Here is an 18,733-nt window from a genome sequence, read left to right on the forward strand (position 1 = left end):
GCCGCTGTACTTAGTGACCGAAGTGTCAGAAGAAGTCAGATGTCATCTGACTGGCTGCCCTTGAGTAAATTAAGTTAATCCATGCTGAGTGTCCAGTCTCGAAAGAGTCCAAGTCTGAGATCACTGAAGACGAGTCCTGATCAAGTATTAAGAATCCAGTCTTTAACTGATGTGAGACAAGTTTTAAGTGATATAGGACAAGTTCAGGTCAACTCTCTAAGGATCCGAGACATCTACGGTGTTCCAGGTAGAGTCAAGTATATTAGTCCACGTCCCAAGTAAATGAAGACAACCTTGTCTTTTGTGATATTTCGAGTATTTCGAGGAATTGCCTCGGAGGGCTCAAAATGTTGCAAATTCAGTTTCCTGTTTCAACAGATTCTTCAATGAAACCACAACAGTAATAAACAGCAGATCTCTCATTTAATCAAATAATGCATTTTTTTTTACATCAATGTTTTCTTTTAAATAGGAAAACAGGCAAAGAGCTGAAAGAAAAAAAAAAACATACAAGACAGCATAACTTACACGAACCGAAAACATAATAATGATCTCCCATAATCACCCCCAATCTTCACAGAAAATGTTTTGTCCCGTTTGATTCTGAATCTCGCTCTCAGACACCGAGTTTCACATTTAAACAAAAACAAAACAGGAAGCAGCTCTCTGCTCGAGGGACGACCGAGCGTCCGTCCATTCGTGCGGTCTTGGGGAGGTTGGGGGTCGGCATGTGGTACCGCTGCAGCCGAGCCGCGCAGACTTTGGTGCCAAACACAGCAGCAGGAAAAAACAGACGTTTCAAACTTTGACTTCTTCACACGGTACCTTTCTGTTTGTTGGAGAGTGCTACGACGTCTCCTTGTGGACAGAGACAAGACGAGTCTCAAAGTGCGAGAAAACCCCCCAAAAAAACCCAGCTTCAACCTCGAGGCTGTGCGACCGTTCAATTACATCGCAATACAATCCAATCTCCAATGGATACATGCCGGAAAAGCTTGAGACAAGTTTGTTTGCTAATGTTTTACATTACACTGCAGTAACAATATGGTGAAAGAATGGTAAAAAAATTGTGTAATAGTGGAATAAAACCATTAATTTCCATAGAAATCAAAGTAATAACGTTAATAAGAATGGGAATTTCAAAGCCAAGGTGTTACAGACCATCTATACTGTTATTAACGTCTTATTACATATAATTAATAGTTATTACCAAGCTGTTAACTACATATTACTTTGGAAATGTCCCATTAATACACTAGTATTACCATACAATTGTTATTACCGACATATTACCCGACGTTAACTTTGGTAATAACATATTACAGTGTAATTACGGCCTTATCACATACTATTGACACCGTTATGTTGTTAACAGCCTATATCTTTGCAAATAACATCTGATTATTATTGTTATGATCGCCTTATTACAATAAAATTAACAGTTATTACCAGCATATTACTTCGGAAATAACATGTTATTACTGTAATGTTGTGTCCTTGTTGCCACACTAATTACACTGCTGTTACCGAGATGTTACTTGAGGAAATAAGATGTTATTACTGTGTAATTACAGCTTTATTACCTATTAAGAACAGCGTTACGTTGTTTCCGGCGTATAACTTTTGGTAATAACATGTTATTATAGTAGTACTGTGTCCTTGTTTTTGCAATTTTTACAGTGTTATGACCAAGATGTGGAAATAACACTTTATTAATGTGTAATTACCGCCTTATTACACACTATTTAACGTTGCTGTTTTCTAGCTATTGCCTGTTGTTACTCTGGAAATCATATGGCATTACAGCAATATTAATGTTGTTAATACATAGCTAGATTTTGCACGAGGAAATAAAGTGCTATTAGCCAAATAATACGTTATTATATTTATAACAAACTATTACCATGTTACTGTAGTGTAATGTATCATTCTCTTCTACTTTCTCTCAGTATCTGAGATTTATCGCAATTATTAAACAATGTCCATCAAGTCTGCGAGCGACGAGCTAAAATGTCACGCTTTGCTTCACGTCACAGACGATATCGTCGACGTCTCATTGCCGTGAATTTGCAGTTTGCAGATTCTTTAAATTTCATGTTCTTTGGAAAACTTTACCCGTGTTTCCTCGTCCTCGAACGTCGTCCATAATCATGACATCATAAGTGCAAAGTAGCCGTCAGCGATGTTAGTTTGTGACGATAAAACTGTGGCGGGTTTTTTTTGCGTATCGTTTTAATGGCACGTCCTAATCTAAAACATCTCATATATATAAAATACTGATGTTTTTAACAACGCAAGTGTGATTTCTCTTTTTTTTACATTGGCGTAAAAAGCTTTAGAAATACCCTGAACGGACTTTAGTGATGACATCACACGTCTGTTAATAACTGTAGTTTGTGTGGATTCAATACTGTTTAAGGTCATAAAGGGGGAATTCCAGTGGACAAAACTGTGGTTTAATCGATGGTTTTTACATTCACTCATTATAAAGATATTTAAGAGATTCATTTCTGAATCTTCTGTTTTTTAACAACACATTCTTTAGAAAAGTGGTTCCCAAAGTCTGGGTTGGGAACCACAGATGGGTCACAAGAAATTTTTGTGGGTCACCAAACAAATTTTTCCCCCAACGTTTTTGAATGTGAATACAGAACGCTGTAAATAACGTGCTTAAAATCTCTTTTGAAATTTTTCTTTTACAGACACGGCTGTAAATTAATTAATTGCTATGTTAATAAGCACACGTGTGAAGAGATTTATATTGTGATTATCCCTTTAAAAAGTAGGTCCCCGTATAGAAAACACTGCCTTGAAACACTTAAGGGAGGGAATGATAATCTGGACCAAAACCAATGATTTTTCTTTACTAAAGGTTACCTTTTTTCAATTATCTGTAGGACGGAAAATGTCAAAATAGTGAAAAATGCACATATTTTCTTCAACTTCAACTCGATTATGATACAAAATAATACCCTTAATTCAGATTAGCAGTTTAACAGCATTTAACTGGCAACTTTAGTTTGAATAAACACAATTAAAAATGAATTTAGTAACGTTTTTAAGGAGACTTCAACTGTACCTGAATCATGAAAATATTTGGGTATGTCGGCTCGTAAATGACAGATTAACTGATTAGCACAGCAGATTAAACTGTATCTAAAGTTATTTTATTGATTATTGAAGTTGTTTTTTCAGTGTTTTAGGGACACTTTTCACTGTTATGACATTTTGTAATCTGGAAAAACAAATAACTACTATTCTCATTATAAGACGATGGAAACAAGTCACGGATTCTAAACTGTGAGGAATAAAAGTCTGTAAAAATGTGTAAATTCAGCAGTTTTCAGCCTGTATCAACAAATCCTGGGTCAACGCTGCTCATTTATAACTAAATGTGTTAAATCAACGTCAACTCAATGCTTCTTTGATATATTTGAGGTTGTCTTATCATCACATGCATTTGGCTAAGAAGAAAACTAAAAAAAACAACAACAAAAAAAGGATTTCAACTCTACAAAAACTTGGCTTTTAACGAGTTAAAATCTCACTTTTTGACAAAAAGGCGACGACGACGTTCAACCATCACAGACCTGAACAAATCGGAACCGAGCCCCGTAACGTAACGCCACGTGACGAACAAAAAAGAAGAAATCCCAACTTTCTTTGAAGAAATATGGCTTTAGCGGGAGTTTCACTTTCAGCGGCGAGTCGTCGTCGACCGTCCATTCACACTTAAGGCCGTCTCTATTTCCACACAGGACAGAGATCTACGTACACGTAATCAGCTCAGACAGACATTTAAATAATCATCGGAAATAACATTTTCACGACATAAAGAACCCCGAAAAAAAAAAGAAGAAGAAGAAAACGTCCACGTTTTAGAACAGTTTATATATCGTCTATGTACAAACGTCTCTGCTCCAAACGAGAGAGAGAAAACAACGCAGAGTGAATTCATCGTCGGGAAGGCATCGCGCTCTTTCTTTACCGAGAGGAAAAGAAAGAGAAATCGTCTGCTATTATTTTTCTTTTGAATCATAGCAACTGTAAACAACGAGAAAAAAAAAACCCAACAAGTGTCTTCATTTTCCCTTTTTTTTTCTTTAAAGAAACAACAACACCCACAAAAGTACCGTTTGCCGCTAAAGACCAAACCCCAGAAGTTGTTTGTTTTTTTCTCTGAACGTAAATGTTGAAAAGAAAACAAACATAAATAATCCAAGTCAGTTCATTTAAGCTACAGTAAAGTGCTAAAGCAAATGGCACAGCGTTCGTTTTAAATCACTTCAACACGTTTTTGTGCCTCTGGGGTTCTTTTTTTTTTAAAGTCTCCGCTCGCGTGTTGGTAATCGTTAGCGAGACTGACGTGGATCATACTTTCACTTTCGGCATGAAGAACACTTTAAATAATCGGTCGATAATAAATAAGATACCGTGTGCGAACACAGAGTGGCCGTCTGTGGGCAGTGGGCGGGGCAGAGTCTGAGTAGGTGGAGTCAACAAAAAAAATGACAGGTTTCTGATTTGTGGTCGTGACGGTGGAGACATTCACTGAGAGAGAGAAGAGTTCAGAGAGCGAGTGCACAGGAAGCGAAGCGAGGAAGTGACATCACACCCTGAGGAGGTCCTCGTCACTGTCGTCCTCGTCCCGTTTCCTGTCGGCCGCCGCGCTGTTACCGTGTTTGCCGCCCGAGGGGCGCGGCTTGCCGCTCCTCCTCTTCCGGTCTGACTCGTCCAGGAGGCCGACCAGGTCCTCGTCGCTCTCCTCCTGAGACACAGTGGACACAAAGTGAGGTTCTGAGGCAGAAACTGCCCGGGACGCCACGTTAAAAACATACAGTGCATCATATCTTCTGTGTTAAAATTACAGCTTAATCTCACCTTCAGGAAACCTTTTTACCAAGCATCACTTTGTAAAACAGCTCACTCCTCTGCACCAAAGCCCATTGAGAAAATCAGCTATTTCAAAATCATAGCAAACACTAGATGTTGATCCACTGCTGCTTCCAAAACTCGGTTTAAATGTGTCATTTTGTTACTTTGGGGTTTGTTTGGAATGTGGCACAAACTCACCACACGAGGCAGCAGTAGACCGAGTTTACAGAAATTCAGTCTTCAGTCATTAAAGACTGTCAAACAAGGAGATGAAGCAGTAAACATGAGCTTCACATATAACAGAATCAGTTTTGTGAGGTGGCCATAAAACAGACTGAAGAAGGTAAATCAAGTGAAAAGTCTTTCCACGACTCACCTGTAGAAAGACGCTGCGCTGAGCCGCAGACTGCCTCGACAGCCCGGACGACTTCACCACCTGCACGCCGGGGACGCTCAGCACCTCGTCCTCGCTGTCGTCCTCCTGGTCGTCCAGCGTGAACGAGCGCAGGCCGTCCGCGTTCACCGGCTTGGTCGTGATGTGGCCGTTGCCGTGGTGACTCCGGCCCTTGCCTCTGCCGCGGTGGGACGACGAGGACGACGCAGGCGGGGCCTCGAGCTCCTCCATCAGCCACTCCATCTCCTCCTCGCCGCCTTCTTCGTCCATGTTGACCTGAGGATTTGAAAGAGGAAGTTTGAGAAAATCATTGAATATGTATTCATTTTGACGACTGAGGTGGAAAAGTAAACGCCTCGTGCTCCTCGAGGGCCTCACACATCAACAACAACAACAAGGGGCCCTTAACTGGAAATGTCACAATGTAACATCAAAAACATCCACCAGTTACCTTGGAATATTTATAGGAGACTTGGTTTCCTCGTCTGCAGCAGCCGGACACTTTCTGAATCACCAGCTCCCTGCAGAGACACAATGAAGACACAGTAAAGACACAATGAAGACACAAAAAAGAGACAATAAAGACAGAAAATGCACAAAAAAGAGACAAAGACACAAAAAAGAGAAAAAGACACAATGAAGACAAAGAAGGCAATAATAAAGACAATAAGTGATAAAGACAAAAGACAATGAAGGGACAAAGACACAATAAAGACACAAGAGACAAAGACACAAAAAGAGAAAACACAAAAAAGAAAGACACAATTAAGCATACAAAAAGACACAAATGTATTATATTACAAAGACAATAAAAAAAGACATACAATGAAGAGACAAAGACACAAAAAAGACAAAAAAGAGAAAAAGACAATGAAGAGACAAAGAAGGCACAATAAAGACACAGTGAAGAGACAAAGAAGGCACATTAAAGACACAGTGAAGACACAAAGACACAAAAAAGAGAAAAATACACAATAAGGAGTCAAAGACACAAGACACAACGAAGAGACAAAGACGCAAAAGACACAATGAAGAGACAAAGACACAATTAAGACACAATGAAGAGTCAAAGACACAATAAAGACACAAAAAAGAGACAAAGACACAAAAAAGACACAATGAAGAGACAAAGACACAAAAAAAACACGATGAAGAGACAAAAGAGACAAAGAAGGCACAGTAAAGACACAATAAAGACAATAAAAAAGAGGGATTATAATGATGATATCTAATAATATTATGGAAGAGAATAGAGTTACACTTGTGACTTCACCTTCTCTCTCTCTTGTGCAGCAGAAGTCCCAGCAGACAAAGAGACAGACCCAACAACAGGAGGCTCAGCACGATGCCGAGCGCCTGACTATGCTGGGAAATCACCAGAACATCGCTGCCGTCGTCGTCGTCGTACAACTTTGCATCGACTTTACTGTAAAAAAAACAAACAGAGAGAAACAAAATTAGAAAAAAAGTCACTAAATGTTTAAAAAATAGGTTTGGAATCATGAAAAATGAAATAAAAACAGACAGAGCTGGTTTAGCTACAGTCCTGCTCTCTGTCGCCCTCTGTCTCCATAAGTGGTACTGCAGCCTTCATCTTTAGGATGAAGTTGAAATAAAGGAACACAAACCTCGCTGAGGGTTTTTATATCGCTACAGTGTTTGAGGAGGAGTTATGACTCGATAACACACTGGAGTCATTGTTGCACATTTTTAGACACGACTAAAAAAAGAAATTCCGAAAAGAAAGAGAAACAGTTTGTCGCGTGTGAGAAGAGGAACCAAAGACCTTTAAGGCTCTATCCACACGGACGCGGAACGAAGCGGAAGCAATCTATTTTGTTCCTCTGTCATGTCCTCGTTCACGCGCTGTAGTACACATGCTAGGCCTGTATGTGGCGCTGTGATGCCGCTTGCCACTGTACTAAAAATAATGATAAAAAAAAGCTTTATTTAACGAGTAAAGAGTAGAATGGCAGAGGAACTCAGGAAAGAAAATAAAAGTTATCGTAAAAGACCAAACAAACCACGAGCAGGGACGAAGACAGAGGTGAAAAATAGCATTTCAGGGGTTCCCAAAATGCCTTTTCCGTGTGGTTGAGACGCAGATAAACTTTGGGTAAGACTGAGAATTCACTCACGTCAGTCCACACACGGCGTCCGTGTGCCACACAAACAGATACTGGCATTCGTCCGTTTCCAGCATGAACTCCGGGATGCCGACGCCTGCCGACGGGTTACAGTGGAACATGATGGTGGACGACACCATTTTGTTTTTCTCGCGGCCGCACGTCGACTCCGAGGGAACCATCACGTCCAGGTTTCCTCCTGACGGACGGAGAATAAACAAGCACAACGGGAATATCATCGAATTGGGACCTAAACACTCGAGTTCAGTCCAGAAAACTTGGACTTAGTTTTTCTTACCTTTGACGTAGTACTTGGCTTCGCTGGACGAGCCGATCCTGCGCCTGTAGGTGGCGTTGAGCTTCACCTGGCAGATGTTGGCGCCCACACAGCTGGACAGGGAGTTGTTGGTGATGCCCGACAACTGGATGTGGTAGATGTAGCGGTCGCCGTTGGGACGGATGTCTCCAGACGCCTGGTGGTGACTACGAGGAGAACAATTATGGGATGTAGTTGGATAGAGATTTTCTAGTCTCGATGAGCTGCTTAACGCGACAGTTTTCACCCATTCACACATGTCTTTGCTCAAGGACACATACACTCCTGATCAAAATTTTAAGACCAGTTGAAAAGCTTTGCACTGTTGGATCTTAAGAAGGTTCTAATTAGTGCTTCAAAATGCAACAATTTTTCAACTGGTCTTAAAATTTTGATCAGGAGTGTATAAACTAGCAGAGCCAGGAATTGAACCCACAACCTTCCAGTTGAAAGACAACTCCCTCACTCATTTACACACACAAACACTCACTCATATCCCTCCTACAATCACCATCAGACATTTTAAAGTAGTCAACATGTTGTCCAGCAGACTTTTACTTAAGTAATATTAATAAAAAAATGATTTCAACTTCTACCAAAGTCGTTTTCAGGTAACATAGTCAGGTAGTTGTACTCAAGTATACCTTTAAGCTACTTTACATAAGAGTCGTAGCTTGTACCAGGAGTAGAATCGAGTGTTACCTGAAGTACAGAGCTCCGAGGTCCAGGACGGTCCCTGTGTCCGGAACTTGTATCGTCCCGTTGACCATCTCCACCTCGCGCTGCTTCACCGCACACGACAACCGTGTCTCCCAGCCAATCACGAACTCACACGACGCCTCGTCCACTCTGCACACACGCACACACACACACACACACACACACAGGAGGGAGATTTTCAGAATATTTTCTACGTATGTTAAAAAAAATAAATTGCCCAAAAAACACACAACATATAAAATTAGATTCACTTCAGACAAATTTGTGTTTGCATGTGACTAAGTCTTCTGAGAAATCCCCCGTAGTGAACTTTACCCAGAGAAACTTTAAACCTCTTACTTTTAACACTGTTGCGTCATTACCTGTCAGTTAGAAGAGTAAACCAGTGTTCTCTCACACACTGGGATTTACATAAACAAAGATACGTGACTGAAGCTCAGAAAAGATGATTTCTTTTTTTCAAGGACGCTAAATTCATGGAGGTGTGTGTGCGTCTGTCACCTGGTGAGGACTGGATGTCCAACAGTGGAGCCACAGCTCAGCTGGATCAGCGTCTTCGCCTTCAGGCCGTTCCCACACACGTCGTCTCCTGCTGAATAACTGACGGAGATGTTTCCATCTGTAGAGAGAAGAAGGAGAAGAGGAGAAAACGTACGGTGGCCTGGAAGTGCAAACAAATTTACATATACTGAAACAAATTAACAAAAGCCACAGTTCTTACAGACAGTGAATGTCTCAATTGCTGCGTGTGACCCGGAAATGATACCGTGACTTGGTGACTTCTATGTGTTTTATAGGCGTCTCTTTAATTATTGCTGTTACATATTACTGTAACAAAGAAGTAAACAGCCGGACTACCGGCATTTTGCCTTTACCCCCCCCAGAATGCATTGCGTGTTGGTCATGAGTCTGCAGCGAGACCTACTTGAACTTTTTTTGACATAAACACTGTGTGAGCAACTCCATAGGAATGATAGGAGCCAAAGGGGCGGTGCTCTATCCAGTTCTCATAATACACCCATGACAAAACATCACTCGGTCACAAGTATCTTACGACACATAGAAGTCATGGTATCATTTCCGGGTCACGTGCAGCAACTGGGACGTTCCCTTTCCGTAAGAACTGTGGCTTTTGTTCATTTGTTTTGGTATCTGTAAAAGTGTTTCGCATTTTGCAAATTTCTTTTAGAAAATGTAAATTTGTTTCTATATTCTATATTCTACAAGTTTTGTAATACTGGTTTGCAAAACATGAATGGATTCTCACGTTTTATTCAAAATTCAATATTATTTCTATATTATACTCTTTACTCTGTTGACCAAAGATTATGACTTTCCTCTCATGATATTACGACTTTATTCTCATATTATTAGACTTTACTCCCGAAAGATTACGACTTTACTCTCGAAAGATTACACAGTTTTTGGCCCTGATGCTCCGTCGTACACTTAAATAAAAAAACGACAACAGGGATGATTAGAGAAGATCACTCACCACTGATGGTCATTTTCTGAGTGTAAACTCGGCCCAGAGTCTGAGTCACACCTGAAGCCAGGCGTCGACACACGGTGGCTCCTTCAGGACAACCTGGCAAACCGTGGTTGATTTGCTGACACAGGTTGATAAAATACCTGCCGACACACAGACAGGAAAAAAAGCTTAGAGTTAAAAATCATGAAACAGTAAAAAGTGGCGGCTCAGGTGCTTCGTGTAACGGTTCGGCCAATTTTTGAAATGAAAGTGAAGATAGAGATGATAAAGAAGAGAAGACGGAGGGAGAGGATGTAAATAAAATGGAAATTAGAGACAAACATAAACATTTAAAGTAATAAAGCATGAACATGAAAAGCAGGTAATAAATAACTAAACACCCCGGACTTACGAGTCTCCTTTGTGGCTGAACTTCCACGGCGCGGTGAGGGAGGACAGGGTCCGGAGGTCAAAGGTCTGATGCTGGCTGACCAGCTTGCACTCCATCTTCTTGGGCGGACAAACGCCGCTGGTCTTCCACTGGAACGTGGCCGAACAGCCCGCTGTCTCAGAGAGCAGCTGCGGCATGCCGTGGCCCACGGCGTGGTCGCAGGTGAACAAGATGGAGGACTGGCGTTTACCCGAGACTGCGGGGGACAAAAGAGACGGAGACGATTTAAGAGAGACAGCTTTGGGCTGCACAGTAGATCAAAACGAGTGAAAAATCTAAATCAAAAGACCCTGAAGTTATGTGATAAATGCAAGTTTTTTTTTAACGTGCCGTTTAGCATCATTGTTTTTATTGTGTTACGTCCAAGTCTAAGACAAATTTCCTTATTGGACAATAAAGAATAAATCAATAATGACTGATAAAGAAAAAAACGTGCAACCTAAGTCACTAGAAGAAAACATAAGCAGTTATTTAAGTAATTTTCTAAGTAAAAAAAACTAAGAAATATTTGATGAATTTAGGTTTCAAAGTGTATGAAAATCCTCATTTTTGGTTTTATATTTGAGTAAATTGAACATTCTGTGTGACTGGTTGGACAAAAGAGGACATTTAAAGGTGTAGAATTGGGATCTAAGATCTCGGAAGCACAGAGTTTTCTGTTGGTCTTTCACGCGTCACCTGCGTTGCAGAATCCCCACTTCCTGTCCGTGTCGTAGTTGCCGGTGGTGGCGCACCACTTCCTGCCGTCTGTCCTTTCGTCAGTGGTGCACTCGGTGTACGTCCTCCCCATGAGGATGAAGGGGAACACACACGCGTCGCCTTCAGTCGTCACTACAACGAGACACACAAGAAAAATCACCGTTTTTAAAACTCTGTCGATGGAAAAAAAAAACACATTTTCTGATTCTCAAACAATCAAATGAAGAGAGTGTTGGATTTACCTGGTGGACAGGGGTCTCCTCCGCCATACTGCATCAACACGGCCTGCTCTTCATGCTTAAAGTCCATGGTCATGGCTTTGCTGATGCCGTACGACACAGCGGACTTGTCGGTTCCAGAATCCGACACGCGGCAAACGGCGCTCTTCTTACACGCCGGCTCCGCCACCGACCCACAGACGTTGATGTGGTACGTGCCGGACGTTGCTGGGACCTGAAACATCCAGAGGTAACTTTTAATGCTGTGTTTAACAGGATGAGCTTCTCTGAACCTACAGTATGACTTAGAATGGTATGAGACGTGTGGTTGTATGATGCAGAGACACAAAGACGCAGCATGAGACGTGGACACTCTCAGTGGAAAAACACGATTTTAGCCACTTAACTTTGATCTTTAGCAGCTTGAGTCAGAATATGCTAAGAAAATGCTTTTCTTCTAACCTTATTGTAGACATTAGACAGCCTTTATTTCCAAGTGTAAACTACAAGTTTGCAAACCACTTACTGTCCTGCACCAAACCCCATAGAGAAAATCAACGTTCTTAGCTCGCGTGGACACAGGAGCTGCTGTTCGGTAACTTTGTGCCACTTTGGTAAATCTGAACAAAGTATTTCAGACACTGAAGTCTCAAAATGACACCTTTTAATTTAGTAACGGAGGCAGCAGTGGATCAACAACTCCTGTGCACTGTGATGTTAAATCACTGATTTTTCTAGGTGTGGTGAAGAGCGAGCGATTTACACGGTGGCTTTAATTTCAATTTGAAAAATAAAATAAAACCACAAATAAAGTGTAGGTTTTATTGGTTGAGCCTTTTCATAAGCGGCTAAAAATCTGTTTTTCCTCGTGTCGATGCCGGCAGCCATTTTAGGGCAAGAATCCATGTCTCAAGCTGCTCCTCTTTTCTTGTAATAAATTAAAATCACTGTGACGTAATCGTCTCACCTGCACTTCACCGGAGAGAGCTGAGAGGTCAAAGGTGAACTGCAGCTGGGTGTCGGTGAGCTGGCAGCCGCTGGTGTGCGTGGCATCGGGACAGACCACAGGCGTCGCCCACTCAAACAAATACACGCACTCCAGCTTCACCATTCGTGGAGAACCCTGGATTACACACAGATTAGGTTTGTAAATAACTGTGTGTGTGTGTGTTGTCATAAATGAATGAAAGAGAAGCGCAGACTCACCAGCTCCAGGCCTCTCTGACAGGTGAAGATGATGGTGGACGTGTAGTTCTGAGTCGGGTCTTCCTTACACTTGGTGGTGCTGTTGTAAGAGATGGACACTTCCCCCGTTGCGCTGTCGATCTCTGGACCGTTGGTTGTCCGTCCAATGTCCTGGAAAGAGACGGGAATGAAGGAATAAACGGCAAAAATCAAAAGGCTAAAATCATTTTCATTTGAACCCAGCTGATATCTCACCACTGGTGGTCCGTTATCAGGATCCATGCAGACGGCAGACCCGGCGGGGCAGCTGACCCCCGGGATGGGGTTCAGAGGAAGACAGACGTTGATGTAGAAGTCTGAGGATCGGTCACTTTGGTCCACAGCCTCATCTGAAAGCAGAGAGAGCAAGAGAAACAGAGACTAATGTTCACATTTAAAAAGCCACAGCACGCTTGTCAAAAATGTCTCAACCAGGGAGGTAAATCCTGGGTTCCCACCCACACCTTCTATGACATCAACTTTTCAAGGACTTTCCAGGACCAATTCCCTCCAATTCAAGGAGCACATGTGCTAAAACAGAACTTGGTGAATAAATAAGAACCTTTGATGAATAAAAGGCTTTGCTCACTGACCTGTTGCTGTGTAGTAACCGTTGATGTGAATCAGAGGAGTCAGGTCGAGGAGAGAAGAGCCGTTCTGGATTGAACACTTCACCTGAAACCAAACAAGCAGAATGATCCAGTTTTATAGAAGCTATAAAATGAGACAGAAAAGAAAGACACAACAAGAAAAGAAAAGTAACAAGGATTTTAGGAGAACTGAGTCAAGATTTTGTTTAAATTTAAATAATAAAAAAGCAAGGACACAAACCCTGCCTCTGCTGCATATGAATACATTAGTATACACTTTATCTCATGGAATCTGTGTATGTATGTATTGGATTTATCAAAAAAAATGACTCAATTCCAAACTGTGCTACTCCCCTAGAAAAATAAGACGCATTCTCTTTACTTACTTTATTATTAAAAATGTTACATAATAAATAAATAAATGAATCATTCTATGTTCAGACTATTAACATATCCACACATCTGTTTCTGTGGGATTTGGTTTCTTTCCTTATATGTGAATATTTCAAATTAAAAAATACATATTTTAACTTCCAAAATATTCCAAAAAATGTTGTTTCAATAAATATTAATTCAATAAAATTACAAATCTTTATATTTAAAATAGAACATAAAATAAATATTTAGTGTCTATTGAGCGACAAACGTGCAGATGTACTTACAGGCTGTTCACAGAGCAGTGGTGTGTGGAAAGAGAAGAAGTGTGTGCAGGTTTGTGCGTCAGAGTCAATGAGGACCGGTTGCTGAGGAGCTGAGCCCATGTTAGGTGGTCTACAGGAAAACAAGGTAAAATGAGTTATTAGTCACTGAATAATAAAGTCTTACGACGACTAAATGAATTAAGAGACATGATTTATTTAGTCAAATGCAAATGCAAATGCAAGTTTAAGTATTATTAAAGTTGAAAAGAAAAAGAATAAATATCTTTATGAAGGTTATAGTGTTACATTTTTATCTAAAATAACTGGAAAGTAAAAATTAAAGTTATAAAACGTCCTTTTTATGAATAATTAACTGTATATTTTAAGTTTATACGTCTTTTCCTAGATGAAAATCAAGCACCTTTTGAGCATAGGTCCATTTTCAGCTGTAGTTAATGACATCTTTATAAGGAATAAAAACTCAAACGTGATTATATCACATTGAAAGATTTCCTCCATCTAATCAGTGAAATATTCAGTCACACGTATATTTTATTGTGAAGGAAGCATTTTCAATCACTTTATCCAGAAAATTCAAACGCTTCTGAAAACCTTGAACATTCAGTGACTAAATTGGTTAAGTAATAATATAATAAAAGCAGAAACAGAGCAGAGGAGGAGGAGGAAGTACCTGCAGATGAAGTGAATGACTGTGCTGTGTTTCAGGTTTGGATTTGCCGCACAGGGACCTCCTCCTTCATACGTCAGCTCCACCACGTGATCCTTGTACGAGAGTTTCCTGCTCACCTGACCTCCGCTCACGGCTGTGTTCGTCTCCTTAATACACACGGCTGGACAAAAAAACCCAAAAAACTCAATATTAAAAAAGGTGCAACAATCAGACTTTGGAGAAACTACACAAGTGAATAAATCAAAAATTCACTTTCTAATGAATAACGTTGGAGAAAATTCACATTTTTGTTGTTTACGTTCTTGTTAAAAGTCCGGTTTTAGTCGGACTAAGACAATAATTCTGTTATGTAATGTCACGTTAGTCCGACTAAGATCAAGCTCGTCTTAGTCGGACTAATTGACAAACGTCAGAAGCTTTCAGATTTAATTTCACGGTACGTCCATTTAAATCCAGGGATTTTTTAAAACCCACGACATGTGATGGACTTTATGTCGACAGGCTTTTACAACAACAGGTGACCAAAGTGCTTTACAAAATAAAAGCGTAACGGACAAACGGCATTAGAAACACAAAGTATAGAAAAAACAAATCCGTGTGACATTAAACCAAAGCGTGAAAATAATTCTGAATATCTACATTGACTTTATGTCTTTTTGTCAGATTTTAGTCACATTACGTTGAAGGTTGTTGAGTAAATGATTGGATTAAAATGCAGCAGAGAATTCAGGACTCCATTTGTGAGTTTTAAACATGAACAAAATATCAGTGAATGCTGAGCATTTTTGCCATTTTCTCACCCACAGCTTTAATTATATATATATATATATATATGAATCTGGCATATGTAACCAAACAGTGGCTGTGGGTGCAGATCAAACATTCACCTGAATATTTTGCGTAAATATAATAACGTCTGTACAGCCTTGGCTGAGGCGTGAGTTCGGTAAAAGAGCAGTGAATCATTGAAGATTTCAGGTCTGTCATTATTTTACTCTTTATCTCTGCTCTGTGTGTCGGCGTGACAGCAGTGACGCACATGCTCAGTGTTTCATGACGGATTCATAGTTTGGTTTTGTTTTTTTCTCCCCGGACAGGAGGCGTCTTAAATTCCAGGAAAAAAGAAGACTATTTTCCAGGAAGTAGTAGAGAATCTTTAATGATTTGTGGGCTTTTTGTCTTAAGACAAAAAGATAAGAGAATCTTGGCCCGAGCCTGGCCCTGGCACTAGGGGGTGGAGCCTAAGCCAGAGCCCAGCCTGGTTTTATTTCAACTTCAGCTGTGTTCACACAAAAATAAAACAAAAATACCCCCTTGTTTGTAAAATGGCCAGCAGCACACACCTGTATCTGGGCTGCATCCAGTGTTGACCATGTTCCCACAGATGTTCATGCGGAACATCTTCCTGTGTTCCTGGTGGTCGTAGACGGTGTAACCGCCTTCTTTTGTCAGTGAGTTCAGGTCAAACAGGTGACCTTTGAGAGGGGAGAGAGAGAGAGAGACAGAGAGACATGTTAAAGGTCTGTATCCTGAGGCTCACGTGTTGCTGTTGTTGTTGTTTGTTTTGTTTTTTTGATGGTCCGACCTGTCGCTGGGTTGGTGACCCTGCAGTCGTCGTGTTGCGTGCTGTTCAGAGGACAAGCAGCAGCTGTTAACCACAGGAAGGTGTAGACGCAGTCCTCCAGAGCGGAGATCAGAGTGGGCCGGGAGTCCTGGAGACAGAGAGACAGACAGGGAGAGACAGAATAGAGAGAGAGAGACAGAGTTAGAGACAGAGACAGACAGACAGGGAGAGACAGAATTGAGAGAGAGAGAGAGAGAGAGAGAGAGAGAGAGAAGAGAGAGAGAGACAGAGTTAGAGAGAAAGAGAGAGACAGAGTTAGAGACAGAGACAGAATTAGAGAGAGAGAGAGAAAGACAGAGTTAGAGACAGAGACAGGGAGACAGAATTAGAGAGAGAGAGAGACAGAGAGTTAGAGACAGAGACAGACAGACAGGGAGAGACAGAATTAGAGAGAGAGAGACAGAGTTAGAGAGAAAGAGAGAGAAAGACAGAGACAGACAGGGAGAGACATAGTTACAGAGAGAGATGACAGAGTTAGAGAAAGAGCGAGAGAGACAGACAGACAGACAGGGAGAGACAGAATTAGAGAGAGAGAGACAGAGTTAGAGAGAGAGACAGAGTTAGAGAGAGAGGAGAGAGACAGGGAGAGACAGAATTAGAGAGAGAGACAGAGTTAGAGAGAGACAGACAGACAGAGAGACAGAATTAGAGAGAGAGAGACAGAGTTAGAGAGAGACAGGGAGAGACAGAATTAGAGAGAGCGAGAGAGACAGAGTTAGTTAGAGAGAGAGAGAGAGAGAGACAGACAGAGAGTTAGAGACAGAGACAGACAGGGAGAGACATAGTTAGAGAGAGAGACATAGTTAGAGAGAGAGAGACATAGTTAGAGAAAGGGAGACAGAGAGAGATGTGAGAGTTAGAGAAAGAGAGACAGAGAGAGAAACAAAGAGACAGAAAGACAAGTGTTTCCTTTCTTCACCCAAGTGTGCTAACATGTGACAAACAGCTGCTGTTGACAGGAAGAAAAACAAATCCCTCACCACTTTGTCTCTGTCACACTTGAAGCGGATGATGCTGCTGCGGGTTCGGCGTCCGTCGGGACACGTCTGTCCGCTGGTGTACTGCAGCTTCAGGACGCTTCCGTCCCACGTGGGACCGGACTCCACCTGTCCCAGGCTCAGGTACTCGTCTCCCACCTTCCCACAGGACGCCGCGTTGGACGGACACTTCCACGAACCTGACGCAAGGGGAACAGAAGAAAACGCAATTTCAGGAATAACACGACTCCATAGAGAAAACCAACAATTTAACATCACAGCACACAGGAGTTGTTGATCCGCCGCTGCCTCCGTCTCTATGTTCAAATGTGCTGATTTTTGGTGTTTGAAATCCATAATTCTAATTTACTGTAGTGGCACAAATTCACCACACGAGGCAGCAGTAGACCAGCAGCTCCCGTCTCCCTACGAGATAAAAATTGATGATTTTCTCTATGGAATTTGGTGCAGGAAAGTGAGCGGTCAACAAACTTCAGTTTCCAGACAGAAAAGTCTGTGTTTATTCTGTTAAATGGATAAAATCAGGGGGGTTTCTGTGTTTCTCTGTGCTCTGTAATGTTTTTAGGGTGGGACAAAAATCAAGGCCTTAGGATGGATTCAAGCACTCAAAGGCAGCAAAAACACACTTTTGACAAATCAGGTTTTACTGAATAAACTCAACACCGACCTTCCTGCTGCACCAGCGACCGGCAGACGTTGATGTAGAAGCGTTTGTCCGTGCTCGCGGTCGGCATCTCCGCCTCCCAGTTGCGGGAGTCCAGAGCCAGAGGCGAGAGGTCGTACGAGAGGCCCTGACCGTCACTGAGGACAAAACACGTAACATTAGTTTTTAACCAGTTATGTAAAGAAGAGACGAGACATGGCGGGATCAGAGGAAGAAAATGGAGATCAGAGGAGGAGAAGGCTGGATTGTGGTTACTTGTAGGAGCAGCTGGTGGTTTTGACCGGGACACAGGCCAGAGCGGTGGGCCAGCTGAACAGGTAGGTGCAGTCTGGAGTCTCTTTGATGAACTCTGGCACTCCCTGAACAAGCAAAGCAACAAAGACACACACAGATTTTAAACATGACTCAAGATACGGTCATGTACAGTATTTCAGGGCAACTATACAGTTGCAGCACAGCTTAATTCTACTCGGTTTGGTATAGTTCCTCTTCAACGTGGGCGGAGTCGTCGTAGCACGGCTGCGTGAAACTGCCGTGACGAGGTTTTACCAGCGACACAAACACACAAACTAGTGACTTGTAAAGCAGTTGTTTTCGGTGTAACTGAATCATTAGAATCGTTCAGTACTTCCTGCATGAGCGGGGACACTGAACTGAAATACCACTGAAATGGTCGTGACTCACCGGATTTCAGCAGCGCTGTCGCTAAATACACCAGACTCCTCTGATAATATTAATATTGAGACATTTTAGACATTTTCTTTGCTTCTTTGTTGGAGATTAACTTTAATGTTTTCAGGGATTCTTAAGTCTTTTTAAATGATCTACGATCACATGATCAATCAGCTCAGCCCACTTAAAAGTACCAAGTACCGGGTACAATCACTAATGAAAAACTGTGCAACTGCGCAGTGGAAAATCTGTATATACATATATGTATATACATATATGTACATATATACATATATATACATATATATATACATATATATATATATATATATATATACATATACATATATATACATATA

At 41.4% G+C, this 18,733-nt stretch overlaps 1 protein-coding gene across 1 annotated transcript in view; it reads right to left on the bottom strand.

The window, feature by feature from the left end:
- Positions 1-404: 404 nt before the first annotated feature.
- igf2r (insulin-like growth factor 2 receptor) overlaps positions 405-18,733 on the bottom strand; it is a 48,029-nt gene continuing 29,700 nt past the window's right edge. The window contains exons 29-51 of the mRNA XM_044048828.1: positions 17,958-18,061; positions 17,706-17,839; positions 17,021-17,217; positions 16,002-16,128; positions 15,760-15,891; positions 14,417-14,576; positions 13,747-13,855; positions 13,088-13,169; positions 12,711-12,844; positions 12,477-12,626; positions 12,238-12,393; positions 11,295-11,505; positions 11,032-11,184; positions 10,315-10,549; positions 9,927-10,063; positions 8,933-9,050; positions 8,414-8,560; positions 7,694-7,878; positions 7,408-7,594; positions 6,543-6,695; positions 5,721-5,790; positions 5,252-5,545; positions 405-4,768 (exon numbers count right to left, since the gene is read on the bottom strand). Of these exons, the coding sequence (XP_043904763.1) occupies positions 4,610-4,768; positions 5,252-5,545; positions 5,721-5,790; positions 6,543-6,695; positions 7,408-7,594; positions 7,694-7,878; positions 8,414-8,560; positions 8,933-9,050; positions 9,927-10,063; positions 10,315-10,549; positions 11,032-11,184; positions 11,295-11,505; positions 12,238-12,393; positions 12,477-12,626; positions 12,711-12,844; positions 13,088-13,169; positions 13,747-13,855; positions 14,417-14,576; positions 15,760-15,891; positions 16,002-16,128; positions 17,021-17,217; positions 17,706-17,839; positions 17,958-18,061 (3,534 nt within the window). The 3' untranslated portion in view covers positions 405-4,609. The remainder of the gene's footprint in view (positions 4,769-5,251; positions 5,546-5,720; positions 5,791-6,542; positions 6,696-7,407; positions 7,595-7,693; positions 7,879-8,413; positions 8,561-8,932; positions 9,051-9,926; positions 10,064-10,314; positions 10,550-11,031; positions 11,185-11,294; positions 11,506-12,237; positions 12,394-12,476; positions 12,627-12,710; positions 12,845-13,087; positions 13,170-13,746; positions 13,856-14,416; positions 14,577-15,759; positions 15,892-16,001; positions 16,129-17,020; positions 17,218-17,705; positions 17,840-17,957; positions 18,062-18,733) is intronic.

Source organism: Solea senegalensis, linkage group LG17, assembly GCF_019176455.1.
Source record: "Solea senegalensis isolate Sse05_10M linkage group LG17, IFAPA_SoseM_1, whole genome shotgun sequence".
NCBI classification, from domain to species: Eukaryota; Metazoa; Chordata; class Actinopteri; order Pleuronectiformes; family Soleidae; genus Solea; species Solea senegalensis.